The sequence below is a fragment of the Mobula hypostoma genome, chromosome 20 (assembly GCF_963921235.1).
Source record: "Mobula hypostoma chromosome 20, sMobHyp1.1, whole genome shotgun sequence".
Classification (NCBI taxonomy): Eukaryota; Metazoa; Chordata; class Chondrichthyes; order Myliobatiformes; family Myliobatidae; genus Mobula; species Mobula hypostoma.
The window spans coordinates 9121353-9139677 of record NC_086116.1 but is presented as its reverse complement, the minus strand read 5'-3'; the positions used below and the strand labels follow the sequence as shown (position 1 = coordinate 9139677).

Genomic DNA, 18325 nt, shown 5'->3' with positions numbered 1-18325 from the left:
GAAAAGTGTGTATGGAACTGCAGAAGACAGCAGAAGCAGCTAATGAATACTTTGCTTCAGTACTCACTACGGAAAAGGATCTTGGTGATTGTAGGGATGACTTGCAGCGAACTGAAAAGCTTGAGAATGTAGATATTAAGGAAGAGGATTTGCTGGAGCTTTGGAAAGCATCAAGTTGGATAAGTCATCGGGACTGGACAGGATGTACCCCAGGCTACTGTGGGAAGTGAGGGAGGAGATTGCTGAGCCTCTGGCAATGATCTTTATATCATCAATGAGGATGGGAGAGGTTCCGGAGGATTGGAAGATTGCGGATGTTGTTCCCTTATTCAAGAAAGGGAGTAGAGATAGCCCATGAAATTATAGACCAGTGAGTCTTACTTCAGTAAAATGATGGAGAAGATCCTGATAGGCAGGATTTATGAACATTTGGAGAGGCATAATATGATTAGGAATAGTCAGCATGGCTTTGTCAGAGGCAGGTCGTGCCTTACAAACCTGTTTGAATTTTTGAGGATGTGACTAAACACATTGATGAAGGTAGAGCCATCGATTAGTGTATACGGATTACAGCAAGGCATTTGATAAGGTATCCCATGCAAGGCTTATTGAGAAAGTAAGGAGGCATGGGATCCTAGGTGACATTGCTGTATGGATTCAGAATTGGCTTGCCCACAGAAGGCAGAGTGGTTGTAGATGGGTCATATTCTGCCTGGAGGTCAGTGACCAGTGGTGTGCCTCAGGGATCTGTTCTGGGATCCCTACTCTTTGTGATTTTTATACATGACCTGGATGAGGAAGTGGAGGGATAGGTTAGTAAACTTGCTAATGACACAAAGGTTGGAAGTGTTGTGAATAGTGTAGAGGGCTGTCAGAGGTTACAGCGGGACATTGATAGGATGCAAAACTGGGCTGAGATAGAGTTCAACCCAGATAAGTATGAGGTGGTTCATTTTGGTAGGTCAAATATGATGGCAGAATATAGCATTAATGGTAAGACTCCTGGCAGTGTGGGGGATCAGAGTGATCTTGGTGTCTGAGTCCATAGGACACTCAAAACTGCTACGCAGGTTGACTCTGTGGTTAAGAAGGCATATGGTGCATTGGCCTTCATCAACCGTGGGACTGAGTTTAGGAGCTGAGAGGTAATGTTACAGCTATATAGGACCCTGGTCAGACCCCACTTGGAGTACTGTGCTCAATTCTGGTCGCCTCACTACAGGAAGGATGTGGAAGCCATAGAAAGGGTGCAGAGGAGATTTACAAAGATGTTGCCTGGATTGGGGAGCATGCCTTATGAGAATAGGTTGAGTGAACTCAGCCTTTTCTCCTGGGAGCGATGGACGATGAGAGGAAACCTGATAGAGGTGTACAAGATAATGAGAGGCATTGATCGTGTGGATAGTCAAGAGGCTTTTTCCCAGGGCTGAAATGGCTAGCACGAGAGGGCATAGTTTTAAGGTGCTCAGAAGCAGGTACAGAGGAGATGTCAGGGGTAAGTTTTTTTCACTCAGAGAGTGGTGAGTGCATGGAATGGGCTGCCGGCAGTGGCAATGGAGGGAGAAACGATAGGGTCTTTTAAGAGACTCCTGGATAGGTACATGGAGCTTAGAGAAATAGAGGGCTATGGGTAAGCCTAGGTAGTTCTGAAGTAAGGACATGTTCAGCACAGCTTTGTGGGCCAAAGGGCCTGTATTGTGCTGTAGGTTTTCTATGTTTCTATGTTTTTTCCCCTCTATGCTTTCTGATGCAGCACCTTGACCCAAAACATCAACAATTCCTTTCCAGCTACAGATGCCGTCCGACCTACTGAGTTCTCTCAGTGCTTTTTTGCTGCGGAGTCCAGCATCCAAAGTCTCTTGCATCACCAAGGCATGTATCCTTCTGCATTCTCAACAGGATTTCCATACCTCTAACACAAAGGCATCCTTTTTCCCATGTGAAAGATCCAGTTCGGAAACATCGTCTGAACTTTCTGAATGGGACCTGAAGAGTCTGGAACGCTGCCTTGTTTCTGGGATCGGGGATCCAAGCAACTCTTCTAGTATCTCCTATGGTCAAACACGCATTGGATAGGAAATAAATAGCACTTACTGAAAGATTTTATTATCATTACTCTTCTGATTCCATAGAAAACAAAGTATGAAGGGGGTTATCGTTAGAAGAGTATTGGTCACCCTCTATTTCCTCATTTAAGTATTTAAGTGGTGATATGAAACTAGATAAAGAACTCTAGTGGTTATTTGTTAGGGGCATATAAATAGATATCAAATTCCAACAGTTATCATTGGACAGTGATCAGGAATGGGAACCAGTCAGTTTTCCTTTCTTTTGCCAATTGGTGCTGAGTTGAATTTCTTTAGTCTTCACTTGCATTTTGGGTGCTGAAGGTGACAATCAATTATAGTGATCCCCTGTTTCACTGACTGCAGGTTAGTGTCGGATTTGGCTGTATAGTTGTTATTTTTCTTGTAATTTAACTTTGTTATGATTATTTCTATTTTTATATAATCACCTATATACATGTGATTGTTCAATGAGTTTTTCAGTGGTTACAGTGGCCTTTGTATTCTTCTGGAAACTTCTTTGTTTCAGTGACAGGTGTCACATTACTTGAACCTGGTTATTTAATTGGTTAGCCGTTATCTGTTGGAATTTCGATAGGATTTACTATCATCAGTGGTCCGGTATAAGAAGACCAGACCACCTTTGTTTGCTCTATTTTCCCTTTTGTTTTCTGTTTCTGTTCACTCTCCTCATGCTTCTTCTCCCTTCATTTTCTTTGTTCTTATAACACCTAATAAAACGATCATAAGCAACAGTTTTATGTTTCATTCTTCCAAAGAATCTTCGGATCATAAAAGCATCAAGACTCAACACTGGATAGGCAGCAATTTAAAGAATAAAACCAGTGTCAGCTCTTCTGGGCCTTATTATGCCATTATTGCTATTAAGCCAACATCTTTTTTTAAAATCAACTTTGAAGTGCTATTGAGTTTTCCTCTAAAAGCAACCAGAAGCAAATTCTTATCATCCCAGACTCTGATTTTGTTACACACTGTAAATAACCAATCTTTTGTTTAACCGCCTCAATAACAAGATACTCAAACGACTAAAGTTGTTCCATTTAGTCTTATAAGAAAAATAAACAGAATAAACAGATATATTCAGCAGCCTCCTGCCACTGGTTTGTTCCCACAGGAGGAATGTCAGGTCTCAACATGAAAACACCATTCTATGACAGGGTTTTCAAAGCATTTTCAATGGGTAGCAACCAATACTTCTCAATTGTTCTTTTTAAAACAGCAATTGTGTTGTAGTCTGAGTTGTTATACCCAAGTGCTGCACCTCTTGGTAGAAACAATTCTGGCTAAATAACCTATTTATTGATTTAGAGATATAGTATGTACCAGGTCCAACAACCCACCTATTTAACCCCAGCCTAATCACAGGACAATTTACAATTAACTTACTAACTGGTACGCCTTTGTAATCTGGGACGAAACCAGTTCATGGGGAGGACGTACAAACTCCTTAATGATGATGCTGAAATTGAACTCCCGACACCCCATGCTGTAATAGCGTCTCACTAACCAATACATTGAAATATGAACACAAATTTTTAACTACACATCTACTACATCTGGATGCAGCTTTGCATGAAAAAAGCTCCTCACTAATGAGCTAAAATGTTCCACTAGGTTGATTTAATATAAAAGTTAATATTTTTGCTATTTCACTAATGCATACAATTGAAGGGATTATCCATAATCATGATTTCCATCAGATAATGAAAATCACTTTGATACTTCTTCAAAAACTGTACATTTTATTTTATTGAAGACAAGAATTCTGCTTACTGACCAAAGAATAAGCAAAGTTATTCAACTCCTCAGACTGTTCCACTATTAAATCAACTGATGGCTGATCAGTATCTTTAACCTGTTTTCACATAATTCCTTAATCTCCTTGACTAGCAGAAACCTATGTATCTCAGCTACAGAAATTTCAGTCAACTTCCAACATTGCCAATCTTCAAGAAAGAGTCCCAAATTTCTGTTGTTACTTTATTTTGATTCGTGTTAGATTATACACAAATGAGCCAATACTTACAGGAGGATTTATCTCGTGGATTTCTCTGTTTTTTATGATCATATCATTTATCTTTTTCTGTATATTTGAAATATGTTGATCATAAGAAAGATCACTTGGTGTCTTCCCTGCAACTTGTATACCTCCTGGAGAGGGCAGTGCTGTCACGTATAAACCAGTAGCAGACTAGAACAAAACCAGAGGAAAATACATTCATGCATAAAATAATGGCAGCATAAGTAGATACATGCGGATTTATAACGGAAAAAAGCCAGGCAATTTGCACAGATTTAAAACTTTAGAGATTTAAACATATTTCCTAACATGGGTTGCAGTGTTAAAACAGACAGCTCAACATATTCAGTGTTACCACTACTATTCAATTTCCAAATACCATTTCCCACTATTCTTGTCACAGTGGTACATTACAGAAACAAGTCCTTCAACCCATCATGTCAACTCTGACCATCATGCTCATCTATTCTAAAACCACAGTCTTGTATTAGTTCCATTATTGTCTCATACGTTTCTCATTCAAACACATGTCAAGATATCTCTTAAATGTTACCGTTCCTGCCTTCACCATCTCCTGTCAGTTCATTCCAGACACCAACTACTCCTTGTCTGAAAAACTTACTCCTCAGATCATTTTTAAGATCCTTCTCTCCTAGTACATTTAAAATCCAATCTTCTACCTTCTGATCTCAAATGGGTTTCTCCCAGGTTCTTTCAAAGGGCAAATATATATTCCTATTCACATCTGCATTGTTTCTGTCACTATTTTCACTTTTACTGGTTTTCAATTTATTGGCTCTAACTATTAACTTTTCACCATGGACACCCGGCCATTTGATGCTAGCATTCCCTAGAAGATGGCCTGAGAATCATTAGCTTTTTCACAAAAGTCACGAACTTGAACTGTTAACACTGTTTCTACCTGAGATATTATGAATATGTTCACAACATTCTGCTTGTATTTCAAGATCACACAGCTGCAGTATTTTATAAATTACTGGCCCCTTGTGTAAACGATACCCAAAAACAAATTAAACTGCAGACACTGGAATCTGAAATATGAACAGAAAATGCTAGAACTCAGTCAGGTAAAGTCTGTGGAAAGAGAAACCAGTTCCACTAATTTGATGACTTACGTCAATGATATTAAACCTGATTCAGTTTCAGTTCACATCTTAGGTCTAAGGTCCTTCATCAGAACTGCAAATAGATGGTTCCTGTCTGCTCTGAACTACCCCTTCACAATATGAATGGTTTACCATCCTAACACCAGTCATCGTGTACATTGCTCGACTTTAAACATTCTGACAAGCACAATAATCACGCTTGACCACAATAAATAAATTAACACAAAACTATTTAAACTGTGCGCAGGCCTAGATTTAATGTAATATACAAAATAAGTTTATCTGTGTTGGGGGTTTAACGTAAACGGTTTACTCACAGCAAGGCCCATCAACATGTTTTCACCAACTGCAATCTGAACCCTTAACCCAAAGAGTGCATTCATTCCTCTTAATTTAAGTTTGTTCATCAGCTGGGTATGAAGTTCATACTCCATAAATGGCAGGAGATTGCTTATGGCGGTGGCATTGGCCTCACCCTGAGTTTTCTTCTTCTGACGACACAGTCTAAGTCACAAAGACAAACAAGTGTCAGTGCATCAGAGTTAAACCATGTCACATAAAACTTAAAACTGAGAAGGCTTTACCTAGCTTGAATCAAGCAGCCTTTTCCAGTTATTGGCGCTTCTAGTGGAGGTTCAATTGTTGTGAAAAGAACGTCTGGGACCTTCTGCTTCCGACAAACATAACAATATGTGAGGTGTGCAGGGAATGGCATATTTAATTCATCATAAGGTATATGACAGAAACTGCAGCCCACAGATGATGCATCATCCAATCTGGTAAAAGGAGACACATTCTAATGAGATCTTAAACTTCCAAAACATCAATCACGATTAACCTTTCCAAACATTTAGATAAGAGCATACATAAACAAGGGTTAAAAATCTAGTTTAAACAACTTTTGCTCATGACTTTTAACTTTCTGCTGACAACTTCATATAGTTTAAAATAAAACAGGTTAAGCTTATTAACCCAGACATTTCCATCTATAACAATTCGCAATAATAAAACACATTTTATACAGTAAAGTACCAAATTGTTGTGACAACAGAAGACAACACAAAAGAAATTAAAATCCCACTTGCTTTTTGAAAATTATTGTACAAATGCTCTGAACAGACAATTGACTTGTTACTTGGGACATCCAGAAAGAAAAGGGGCTTAACCAAGCATTATTTTGATTGCTTACATACAGTAAGCCATTATGATTTTTGATAATTCGTCATTGAAATCACACCTCAATTTGTCTTTTTTTAATCAAATGCATGACAATTTCTCCAGTCACAAAGTGGAAAATCGGCATGTGACATTAGATAATTAAATATGGTTAGTATTTTAGATAGTTACCTTGATGCAAGCTGTTAAGTAACAACAACCGCATTTCAATTCCTTGCCAAATCGATGCCAAATTTCAAACTTTGTTAGTAGAAATGAATTGTTTGGACCTGCCCTCCACTGTAATAGTTTAACCTACCCTAATAGAGAAGCACTATCCTGGCACTGAAGAAAAAAATCAAACTCTCCCTTCTCTGACCCTGTGGAAAAGAAGCTAGGCTGCCTTGACAACCTGTGTTCACTACAGCCTTCCATGCTGCAGTCTTGAAGCATCTTTGGATTCAGCACAGCCGCAGTGCCTGAAGCAGACAAGATACAGACTTCTTCACTGTGGAAAATAAATTAACAGAAAATTATTGGGATGATGCCTTAAACAAAAAAAATTGCAAAGTAGCACTATTTCCTTATAGAGGCAAGAAAACCTTAAATACTATTTTGTACAAATGTGTACATTTATACATTCTATTACCTACAGAAAGACATACGTACCTTAATTTAATAGGTGGGATGAATGTATTATTAATGACAATATAGAACAAGATGCCCACACTTTAGTTTCATACTGTCATTATTAAGCATTTTATAGGCACCTTAATACATTAGTGTTAATGGCCTGGCACGACTGTCAATAAACTTTTGTAAATGCCCTGGCTGATATTCTCTGGTTGTTTCATTAATTCGGCACTAACTCCACTCACTGAATTCCAAGATGCTGAGACTTCATTCTACGGAGTTAAATGGTTTAGCTATGCATTGCCTTATGTGGCTAGACTACACTGGGACAATTGTCCTGTTTCTTGTCAAAACTGCTCATTCCAGATTCATCTAATTGTCTTGGGGGCACACCCTCCTCCCTCAAGGCAAAAACTGCCTGTGATTTAAAAAAAAATGTTGCTAAGATTGAGACTCTATTTCAACTGCCCTTCATAATGGTCCACCAAGCAAAATATTCCCATCTGTGAACTTGAATCTTCTAGCAGTTCAGTGATGCTTAATTTTTTTTTGCAACGAGGATTCCACTCACTTCTAAGACCACTCAAAAATGAGGATTCGGGACATATATAATGATTCATTAACTGAGTCAATTGTTAACAAATACATTAACTGGTTTCTCTCATCTCTGAAAATATATCAATTATCCTTGCTTTAAAAACATGGTTAACAATACAATGTTTTATCTAGGCCTCAGAGTGAGGGTTAACTAGAAGCCAAAGCAATATGTTTATTGTGGTGGAGCTTGGACTTGCAGCGAAAGGGGAATGCATTGCACAGGATCCTGTCAATCAACCGCTAGCCTCAGGGCCCCATCACAGCTGCATGTGCGTTGGAGTGAATGAACGCTTGCAGTCCATCACTCTCTTGAAGAGCAAGAACAAACTAGACTGCAGAATGGATGTAGCTCATGAACTATACATTGTGCATTGCTGCTCCAGGCTTTTCAGGTGTTAGCTTATCCACAAGGTCTGTCTTGATCTCTCACCCTCAATACAATTTCTGACCACATAGTTTCCCTTCCTAGATCTTGTTTGAGCTACTATTGCGAACTATTCTTCCTGTGTACTACTTTTGTCACAAAATCTACCATTAATATATTCCTTCCAAATGAAAAGAGCTCTTATTTTTCTGTTCTGCTTCAGCACTTTTCCTCTCTGAATAATTTTTAACTCCAAATACACAAAAACCTTTCCTAAAATGATCTGCACCAGCTTTACACACTGGCCACAACAAATGACAGTGCAATTGACTGACCTTGTAAACTTTTTCAACTGGGCTGCAGTACTTAGCACTGCTGAAGCAGATTCTGACATAAGTGAAACACCATTCTCCTGCAATGTTTTTTCTTGCCCATTGTATTTCCTTCTTTCCAACTAGCTGCTCTCCATTTTTACCAACCTAGTTGCAAGACAAATCACCCAAAATGGCTTCTGTTTACTCCTGCACTGGAGAGCATCAGCAAGGTCCTCTGGAACTTATCTGAAAACATGTTAAGTTATTCTGTACCTAAACATTGATATCGTCAAATCCAGTTGTTCTACACCGTTACTGTTCTCAGCCTCTCTATTGGCTGTGTGGTGATAGTGTTAAACTGACAACGGTATTTTTCTCCAGCTATAGAACGTTCTGAAGGACCATTTCTCCAAAATATTAAATGTCACCACCACCCCCCAAATATGCTCCCTGACCTGCAGACTATTTCTGTCAATCGTTTTGTTTTTATTTCAGATTTCCAACATCCCATTGGTTTTCTGTCAGGCAACTATATACATTCTTCTTCATAAACTCCATTCCTGTGCAGAGTTCATCTCACACTTTGGCCATTACACAAGGTTGAATCTTGACTTTGGCATGAACATTTACATACATGCACTTTAACAATGTGTCCTAGATTTTAAATTTTATTTCAAAATTAGACTGTATTTTTATAGCCCAAGTTTAAACAGTGTTGCTCACTGCTGATCTCCAAGAAAGCAAATCACAAAGACCTTGTGATCTCTAAAATGGATTTTCCCTTTTCCCATATCAGTTGCTGTCAAACGTCATTTCAAAAGGATCAAAAGGCCTCCAGCAACAGTGATATTATCAATCAGGTTGGGCAACCAATGACACTGAAGGATTCTCCATGACAGCAAACTAGAAATAAAAAGCACAATTTTTAACTGAGCATCTCATATTGTGTGTAACAAAGAATGGAATATGTACACAACAGATGGATAGAAACTCAAGTATCTCAACTATTTTAAAAAGGTGAAATCTGTGATGTTTTGAAATACTTCTCCAAATTACAATGATCTTACATAAGGTTTATTTTTGGCTTGTTAAGTGATAATTAAGGACAAGTATACATCTGACAAAACAAAACAAAAAAGGTGTGTTTTATCATAAATTCATGTTTTCATGAATTCTCTATTTTAATAAATAATAATAGTTGCAAAACACCATGTAGACATGGACAGAACATAAAAATTTGTTTTCACTAGAGGGAGAATCCTGAACAAAGCAACAGTTTGAAGCAAGGGGCTGGTCGCTTAATACAAAGGTACATTTCACAGAGTGTAGAGAATCTTTAAACTGGAGAACTATGCAGGCTAGCTCATTAAAAGTACTTAAAATGGATGTAGGATGATTTTTTGAAAATTGATACAGAGGAGTTTAAGCCTGGGATAAATCAGCTATCTTCTTCGTATTGAATGGAAGGGCAGAGAGACCAGGTAGCCTGCTTCTGCTCTTTTCTCTTGCATACAGATACAGATTCTGGATGTCTGTGTTTAACTGCACACATGTACACTTTAGAAGTTGCTGTCAGTTTCATGCTATAATAATAAAAGGTACTGACAACTTTTCTACCTGAGCAATCACAAATATCCAGGCTACTAAATATAGCGAACTAAGATGAATATAACCAAGGTAAAAATAAATGGATAGTGGAAATGATTCCAAACTTCTACAGCAGTGTGAGCAAACACAATCATATCCACACTCACCAGATGCTTGTTGATTCACTGTATCCAACGACTGCATGGCATCCAAGAGCTTTGCCATGTGACTTGATTTCTTGTCGTATTTCGGCCCACCAAGCATCTCGCGTTTCAGGCTCATCTAGAAGGAGGGAAGCAGAAAGAAGAGATCAATTGATAAGTAATGGATGTTAATCCAACGCAAAACTGAACTACATAGATCGAAAACGTTTCATTGCCTCATCCTCCTGGCATATTTGACAAGGTTTGGGCATCGATAAAATGTAGGTATATAATCACTGAAAGGCACTTTCTGAGCAAAAGAGATTAAACTCCAGATGTTCATGGAATACACAAAAAATCACAAATGTCCAGGAAGCTGCTGAATTGTCATTAAAACCCAAAAGGTCCATTAACATTCCATAGGGGAATTCTCTTGGATGTGAAATCCACCAGCCAGGATGTGCTCTCTTCTCCTTGCTACCATCACAGAGGAGGGACAGGAGCATGAAGACACACGTTTTATGAACAGCTTCTACTCCTCCACCATCAGATTTCTGAACAAACAATGCACCGACCTATGAACACTACCTCACTATTTTTGCACAACTTATATAATTTTTAATATATATTTCTTTTTGAAATGTCTAATATTTTTAAAGTATTGCATTGTTATTCTGCTACAATTCAACAAATTTCATAACATGTCAGTGATAATAGACCTCGCAGATGTAACTGGTCAAATGGTGCAAGCTGAATCATCTGCAGCTCAACATCAGTAAGACAAAGGAGATGGTGATGGACTTTAGGAAGACTAAGCCTGCACTGTTCTGTTACTATTGATGGTGAGGACATGGATGTGGTGAGGACCTACAAATATCTGGGGGTGGACCTGGATGATAGACTTGAGTGGAGCACCAACACAATAGGTTGTGTGCAAGAAGGGTGAGAGTCATCTCTACTTCAATAGACAATAGGTGCAGGAGTAGGCCATTCAGCCCTTCGAGCCAGCACCGCCATTCACTGTGATCATGGCTGATCATCCACAATCAGTACCCTTTTCCTGCCTTCTCCCCGTATCCCTTGACACCGCTATCTTTAAGATCTCTAACTCTTTCTTAGAATCCAGAGAATTGGCCTCCACTGCCTTCTGAGGCAGAGCATTCCACAGAACTACAACCCTCTCAGTGAAAAAGTTTTTCCTCAACTCCGTTTTAAATGGTCTACCCCTTATTCTTAAACTGTGGCCTCTGGTTCTGGACTCCTCCAACATCGGGAACATGTTTCCTGCCTCTAGCGTGTTCAATCCCTTAATAATCTTATATGTTTCAATCAGATTCCCCTCTCATCTTTCTAGATTCCAGTGTATACAACCCCAGTCTCTCCAATCTTTCAACATATGACAGTCCCGCCATTTCCAGAATTAACCTCGTGAACCTACGCTGCACTCCCTCAATAGCTAGAATGTCCTTCCTCAAATTTGGAGACCAAAACTGTACACAATACTCCAAACAAAAGGAATTCTGCAGATGCTGGAAATTCAAGCAACACACATCAAAGTTGCTGGTGAACGCAGCAGGCCAGGCAGCATCTGTAGGAAGAGGTACGGTCGACGTTTCAGGCCGAGACCCTTCGTCAGGACTAACTGAAGGAAGAGTGAGTAAGGGATTTACACAATACTCCAGGTGTGGTCTCACCAGGGCGCTGTACATCTGCAAAAGGACCTCTTTGCTCCTATACTCAACACCCCTTGTTATGAAGGCCAACAGGCCATTAGCTTTCTTCACTGCCTGCTGTACCTGCATGCTTACTTTCAGTGACTGATGAACAAGGACACCTAGATCTCGTTGTACTTCCCCTTTTCCTAACTTGACACCATTCAGATAGCAATCTGCCTTCCTGTTCTTGCCACCAAAGTGGATAACCTCATATTTATCCACATTAAACTGCATCTGCCATGCATCTGCCCACTCACCCAACCTGTCCAAGTCACCCTGCACTCTCATAATATCCTCCTCACATTTCACACTGCCACCCAGCTTTGTGTCATCTGCAAATTTCCTCTTGTTACTTTTAATCCCTTCATCTGAATCATTAATGTATATTGTAAATAGCTGCCGTCCCAGCACCGAGCCTTGCAGTACCCCACTAGTCACTGCCTGCCATTCTGAAAAGGACCCATTAATCCCTACTCTTTGTTTCCTGTCTGCCAACCAATTTTCTATCCATGTTAGTACCCTACCCCCAATACCATTTGCTCTAATTTTGCCCACTAACCTCCTACGTGGGACCTTACCAAAGGCTTTCTGGAAGTCCAGGTACACTACATCCACTGGCTTTCCCATGTCCATTTTCATAGTTATATTCTCAAAAAATTCCAGAAGATTAGTCAAGCATGACTTCCCCTTCGTAATTCCATGCTGACTCGGACCTATCCTGCTACTGCTATCCAAATATGCTATTCCCTGAGGAGACCGAGGTCATTTGGAGTACGCAGGCCTCTCCTTCACATGTTCTACCAGTCTGTTGTCACCAGTGCAATCTTCTGTGAGGTGATGTGCTGGGGCAATGGCATCAACACGGGTGATGCATACAGGCTCAATAAACTGAATAGAAAGGCTGGCTCTGTTATAGGAGTCTAGCTGGACACACTGGAGGCTGTGGCAGAGCAAAGGACCCTACAGAAAGTCCTGGCAATTCTGGAAAATGTTTCTCACTCTCAGCGTGCCACCTTGGCTGAACAGAGGAGCACTTTTAGTAATAGACTAAGACAACTGTGCTGCTTCAAAGAGTGCTATATGAGGTCATTCTTCCCCTCAATCATTAGGCTCTATAATGAATCAACTATAGCCAGGGAAGTGATGACTCCTTCCTGTTAGACTGTTTGAGGTAACTTACTTTTTTATTCTTTCTTACTTCTCTTTTAAAATTTGTATATCTGTGTACTTGTAATGCTACTGTGCCACTGTAATTTCCTTTGGGATCAATAAAGTGTCTATCCATCTAACTGATTGTAATGGAACACTAGCAAGGTGGGTATAGAAAATCAGTAACCAATCGGGGGTGGGGCAGATAAGTTTTCTAAAGACAATTACATAGACAATAGCACAGGCTTTGGCAAAAACGCCTGCTTCTCCAGAATAAATATTTCAAAAATGTTCAGGCTCTTAACTAATTTGTCCTTTGTTTTCACTAGCTCAAAGCCTTGGCTCATTTGTATTTATTTATTTATTGACATACAGCAGGGGGTAGGCCCTTCGAGCTGCATTGCCCAGTAAGCCCTAGATTTAATTCTAGCCCAACTACAGGACAATTTACAGTGACCAATTAACCTGCAAACTGGTATGTCTTTGGGATGTGGGAAGAAACTGGAGCACCCGGAGAAAACCCATGTGGTCACAGGGAGAACGTACAAATCCTTACAGGTAGTGACGGAAATTGAACACTGATTGCTGGTACTGTAAAGCACGGTGCTAACCACCATGCTACCATGCTGCACATTCTTATGCCACATTACCAAGTCATTTTACCAGATGAACAGCAGAGGCTCAAGAAGGGCTCTCACCACCATATTGTAAAAGCAATTAATAATGACCAATAAACAGACTTCATCAAAGATATCTGCATACCAAAATGTATAATTTTTAAAACATTAAATATTCTACCAAAAATGAATGTCACTGATTTACTATTTAAGTTATTCTGATACATAAAGTTATCGCTACAAATTAATTAGCTACTAGAATAACAGAGGACAATTTGTACAGAGTATCTCTATAGGTAAGGGATTGTGCTACAGGCAGAATAGGGCAGCAAGTAACAGTCATGCTTACTTCAAGTCATGCTTCTCCATAAAATCTTCTGCTACCACACAGAACATTTGTTTGGTAGGGAGTGGAAAGATACTTCATGTCAGGAAGACTGGATTTTTAAAAAGCCTCTTTTTTGAAGAGAGATTTGATACAGATTTGTGTGTGAAACAGCTGAAATTGCTAAGAAGTTGTTCTCTGTCACAGTAAATGTCTCCCACAGTACAAAAATTACATATCATGCTACCTATCAAAAATAAGATACCACTAGTAAGGTTCCAGAATATTGAACTTCAGCAATATTTAAGCCAATGATCAATTGATCCATGAGGTACATTGGCAGCCCAAATTTAAATAATAGCTATTCATTATTTTTTTCCAATAAAACAAAGAATCAATTTGCAAATATGAGTTTTTATACCAAAATAACTCATAGAAGCACACAAGCTATTTGAACTAGTATATCTTTGGCAATTTCTCTGAAGAGCTTGCCCAATTCATTTCAACCCTCTGTTCTGTGACGAAGGACTGTGAATTTACCCTTCTTCAATTATTATTTAAAAATCACCAATGAATATGCTTCCTTCAATCTAGGAATCCATTCCAGCTCACATGGAGTAACTGCATACACACAAACAAAAACTCATTACACAGATATTTCATTACATCAAATATCTGTCATCTAGTTACTGGATAAAGAGATAAGCTCACGCTTATGGAATAATTCCTTGCCTTGCAGTATGAATATTTCCATTAAATCATTTTTTAAACTTTCTCAACACGATCTCAGCTTCCCTCATTACCTCACTTTACTGACATCCTCAACCTTGCTACAATGCTAGTAATTTATAAGAAAATTAATTTACCATATTATATATACCCTTTGCACCTTCAAATTTTATTAACCATTTAAAAATAGTTTAAATATTACATCAATTCATTAAGGACATTGAGAGACAAATTAGAGCTTTGACAACATGAATGTCAGACTATTAGGATGCCTACAAATTCCATTACATCTGGCAACCTGTTGGCTGAGTTTTAGTTTACGCCTCTGCAGTTACTGCTTGCAATCTGCTCCATTTGGTGGAAAGGGCATTACAACTGCAGGAAAACATTAAGAGCAGTATAGCCTCAAAAGTCAAGTTAGACCGAGAACAGGCCCAGGAAGAGTAAGTGTGATGAAGTTAGGCAGGGTTGGTTCTGAGTAACCACAGCACACAAACTCCATCTCAATAACAAGGCTAACTGCTGCTCAGTCCAACCAGTGCACACTGGCAATTATGCTTCCTGTAGACAATGGCATCTCTTGCTCTGCTCTCTTATTCCTAATACTCCCTTCGTTCAAGTATTTGCTTCAATCAAGGACTCTGATAATGCGTCCCAAAGCCATAGTATGCTGCCCTGCGGATTATATTAGATCTTACATTTAATTATAAATCAATGTTACCAGCAGTTTATATTTTTAAACTAATCTTTATGGCCATGCTTACATAACTTTGAAAACCGTAGATCTTTTAATCTAATCCATTCTTCACTTAACAGGTTTAAATTGCTTAAGCACCCTCTGGTGACAATTAGTAGCAGCCTCACCATAATGCTCCTCTATTTTTTTTACGATTGGAATCTCTTTAAAAATACTAAATTTCAATTAATATCGGTACATTAAATTGCTTTTAAACTTCAGCTGCTTTGAAGGTCATATCATTTCACAAGTAAATAAATTTAAAGCTGCCAATTAAACTTCAAAGTTGGACCACCCAACATCAATGGTATCAAGAATTTTAAAATGTATCAATAATTAATAATACTGCAAAATTATTGTGTCTTAAGTCAATATATTGTTTTAAAATATTATCCAATGTCAGGTTCAAAGAAAGGTACAGGCAACATTTTAAAACTAAAGTAAATTCTATATGAACCAACATTGAATAAATCTTAAAGTGTAGACCTCCCTAAGCATTCCAAAGAAGGCTCCTTTAACAATGAGGTAAATGGTTCAAAATTCTCTTTTTGTAACAATGATTGAGAAAAATAGTATGTTGGTCAAAACAGCAGGTGAAATATCCTGCTCCTCTTCCATCAGTGCCATGGGACATTCTACACCTTGTCTACAGAGCTGGTGCTTTAACATCTCATCTGAAAGACAACACATTCGTTTGTGTAGTATTCTCTGTATTCAATCAGTAATCAGGACTCAAGTCTCTACATTGAGACTTTGGGTGACACTGCTCATTGTTATCAGAAGATAAAATATCATACGTTTATCTGGAAGCATTGTACTTATACTTCATATTTTCACATACTGAACATTCAAGTTGTCATGTAATATGGACAGTGTGCTCTGGATTAATGCAGAGTATAAGACATCTTTGCTTTTTTAATATAGTAGCCATTTATCATACATTTAAACAAATTATGGCACCCACCTCATCTATATTGACTCCTTAAGGGCTATCAAAGGCTAACCTCATTCTCTAGCTTTTTGGGTGCTATCATCATATGATTATTGCACTTCAAGTGGACAGGCAAATATATGTATATTTTCCCATACAATTAGTTTCTACTTGTTGTCTCATCTCAGGCATTAAGTTCCAGATCCCCACCACTCTCTAGGTTACAAAATAAACATTATTTTCAGCAAAAAGATTAGAGATCGATTTTAGTTTCAATATTTATTTAGTAAAACCAAATACTATTTTGAAAACTGTAATGGCAACATGAAGATAAAGAAAATATCTCCCAGTTACTTCAGATTAATCTATCAAATTTTTACTATTACTATTTCTTACTGTTATTACTAATTATTGTGTAATTATGCAGGCAGAGGGAAAATGATCAATCTTGTGTTTCTTCATCTTGTTACTAGAGATTCAGTGTCACTTGACTCTGCCACTTTGATCTGGCCCTCGCCTTCATTACTTAGTCCAGCACTACTTGCCTTTATTGTAATCTTTCCTTTCTTACAACTAGCTTAAGGTTTAGGGTTATGAATATGCTACTGGTTTGGGGGATGTGGGCCAGTAGACTGGGGGGGGGCGGGAGGAGGGGAGGAGGTTAGAGTTAGGGTTAGGGATAGTGATAGGGTAGGGATGGAGATGAAAGGCTTGAGGAAAGGGAGCTGTGGACGTTAGGGTTAGGGGTAGGGTTGGGGGATGGAGGAGAGGAAGACCTGATGAAGAAAGCTTTTGCCTATCTTGCTTGGGGAACAGTAGTTTTGAAGCACCAAATTGCTGTATATCTATCTGTGGATGGGGTAGGGTACCCCTTGAGTTGGTCTGCCTTGGGGGGGGGGGGAAATCTGTAATGGGGTTGTAAGGGACTGTACAAATTTCAAAGAAGACATATCTTCCCTGCTTTGTATAGTTTTCAGTGATCTCTTTTGTATCTGGGTACATGGGAGTATCTAGTCTGGATTAAATTAACAGAGAAATAACTGTCCTACCCTCAATACTCTAATTTTATAGATCCAGTCAGTATTTTTAGCCCTAGTTATTAGGCTTTGGCCACTTGAGGAACAGGTTTATTTTTACAACTTATTTTTGACCAGTTGGGGTGTAGATTTGTAGATCAGTTCATTGTTCATTTCCAGGCAGGCCAAGGATCTCCAAAGACTGGATCCCATGCTGCTGGAAATGTCTCCTAACAAATCTGTTCTGGGTTTCCCTTACAATTTTACTGAGGTGCCCTGTGAGTCTGACTCTTTAGACTTTTTTTTTGCCTGTCCCCCCTATGTATATGATATGGTATTGTTTACACTGAATTGCAGCTCCTGGCCTTCATGTGTGGCTTAGCTGTTAAGCCCAGCAGAACTGTTTCCACTGACAGGAGAAGGGGCAAAGGTGAGTTACTGGTGCCTTAAAACCAGTCGCTTCAGGCAGATGAGGGCTGTCAGTCGTGGTTGGCAGCTAAGAGAAGGAAAACTCTGAGCTCAAACATCCAATGCCTTGCGGCTATACCCACTCATGAGGAAGGCTTCGGGAGTAAACCCAGAGGGAAAATCCAGAGCTGGAGTCCATAACGGAGTCCTACACTGAATTCAATGTCAACTGGCAACTCCTGTGCCACTGCTGGTACCAAACTGTATTGCACTCTGCTGTTCCTTTAGGTTCATCAATTGCGTGGAGAGGGGGGAGCTTGTTACATGGGTAACAGCTTGCTCTCTGTGTCCTACTGCCCAGGCTTCTGTATCTAGACAGCTAGGACACAATATCCACATCAGTCAGTTCATCATCTCAGTGAATTGCATATACATTATGTTGTTCACAAGTTATCCTTTGATCTATCAGGGCCTACTTTCCAGTAGCTCTGTTGTGTATCTTTTTGATATTCTTAAGTGCTTGTATGCTCTACAATTCCCCCCCCCCACCTCCCCCCCAACCACCCACAGTTTGTGGCTGCATGTAATTTGGTAATGACGAGTATGTCCCTCAAGTTTTTACCTCTCTTAAAAGCTGACATTATTGTACATTGACCCAGAGCCCCTCCAACT

General features: G+C 39.2%; 1 protein-coding gene across 21 annotated transcripts in view; it reads right to left on the bottom strand.

The window, feature by feature from the left end:
- Positions 1–18325, bottom strand: part of c2cd5 (C2 calcium dependent domain containing 5) — a 119233-nt gene that overhangs the window by 32387 nt on the left and 68521 nt on the right. For 11 of the 21 annotated variants that reach the window (XM_063072360.1, XM_063072343.1, XM_063072344.1 and 8 more), the window contains 6 exons: positions 10052–10166; positions 6709–6897; positions 5819–6010; positions 5552–5738; positions 4114–4278; positions 1911–2051 (listed from right to left, as the gene is read on the bottom strand). In XM_063072360.1, the coding sequence (XP_062928430.1) occupies positions 1911–2051; positions 4114–4278; positions 5552–5738; positions 5819–6010; positions 6709–6897; positions 10052–10166 (989 nt within the window). The remainder of the gene's footprint in view (positions 1–1910; positions 2052–4113; positions 4279–5551; positions 5739–5818; positions 6011–6708; positions 6898–10051; positions 10167–18325) is intronic. The other 10 variants (XM_063072365.1, XM_063072346.1, XM_063072354.1 and 7 more) reach the window with 2 other exon arrangements.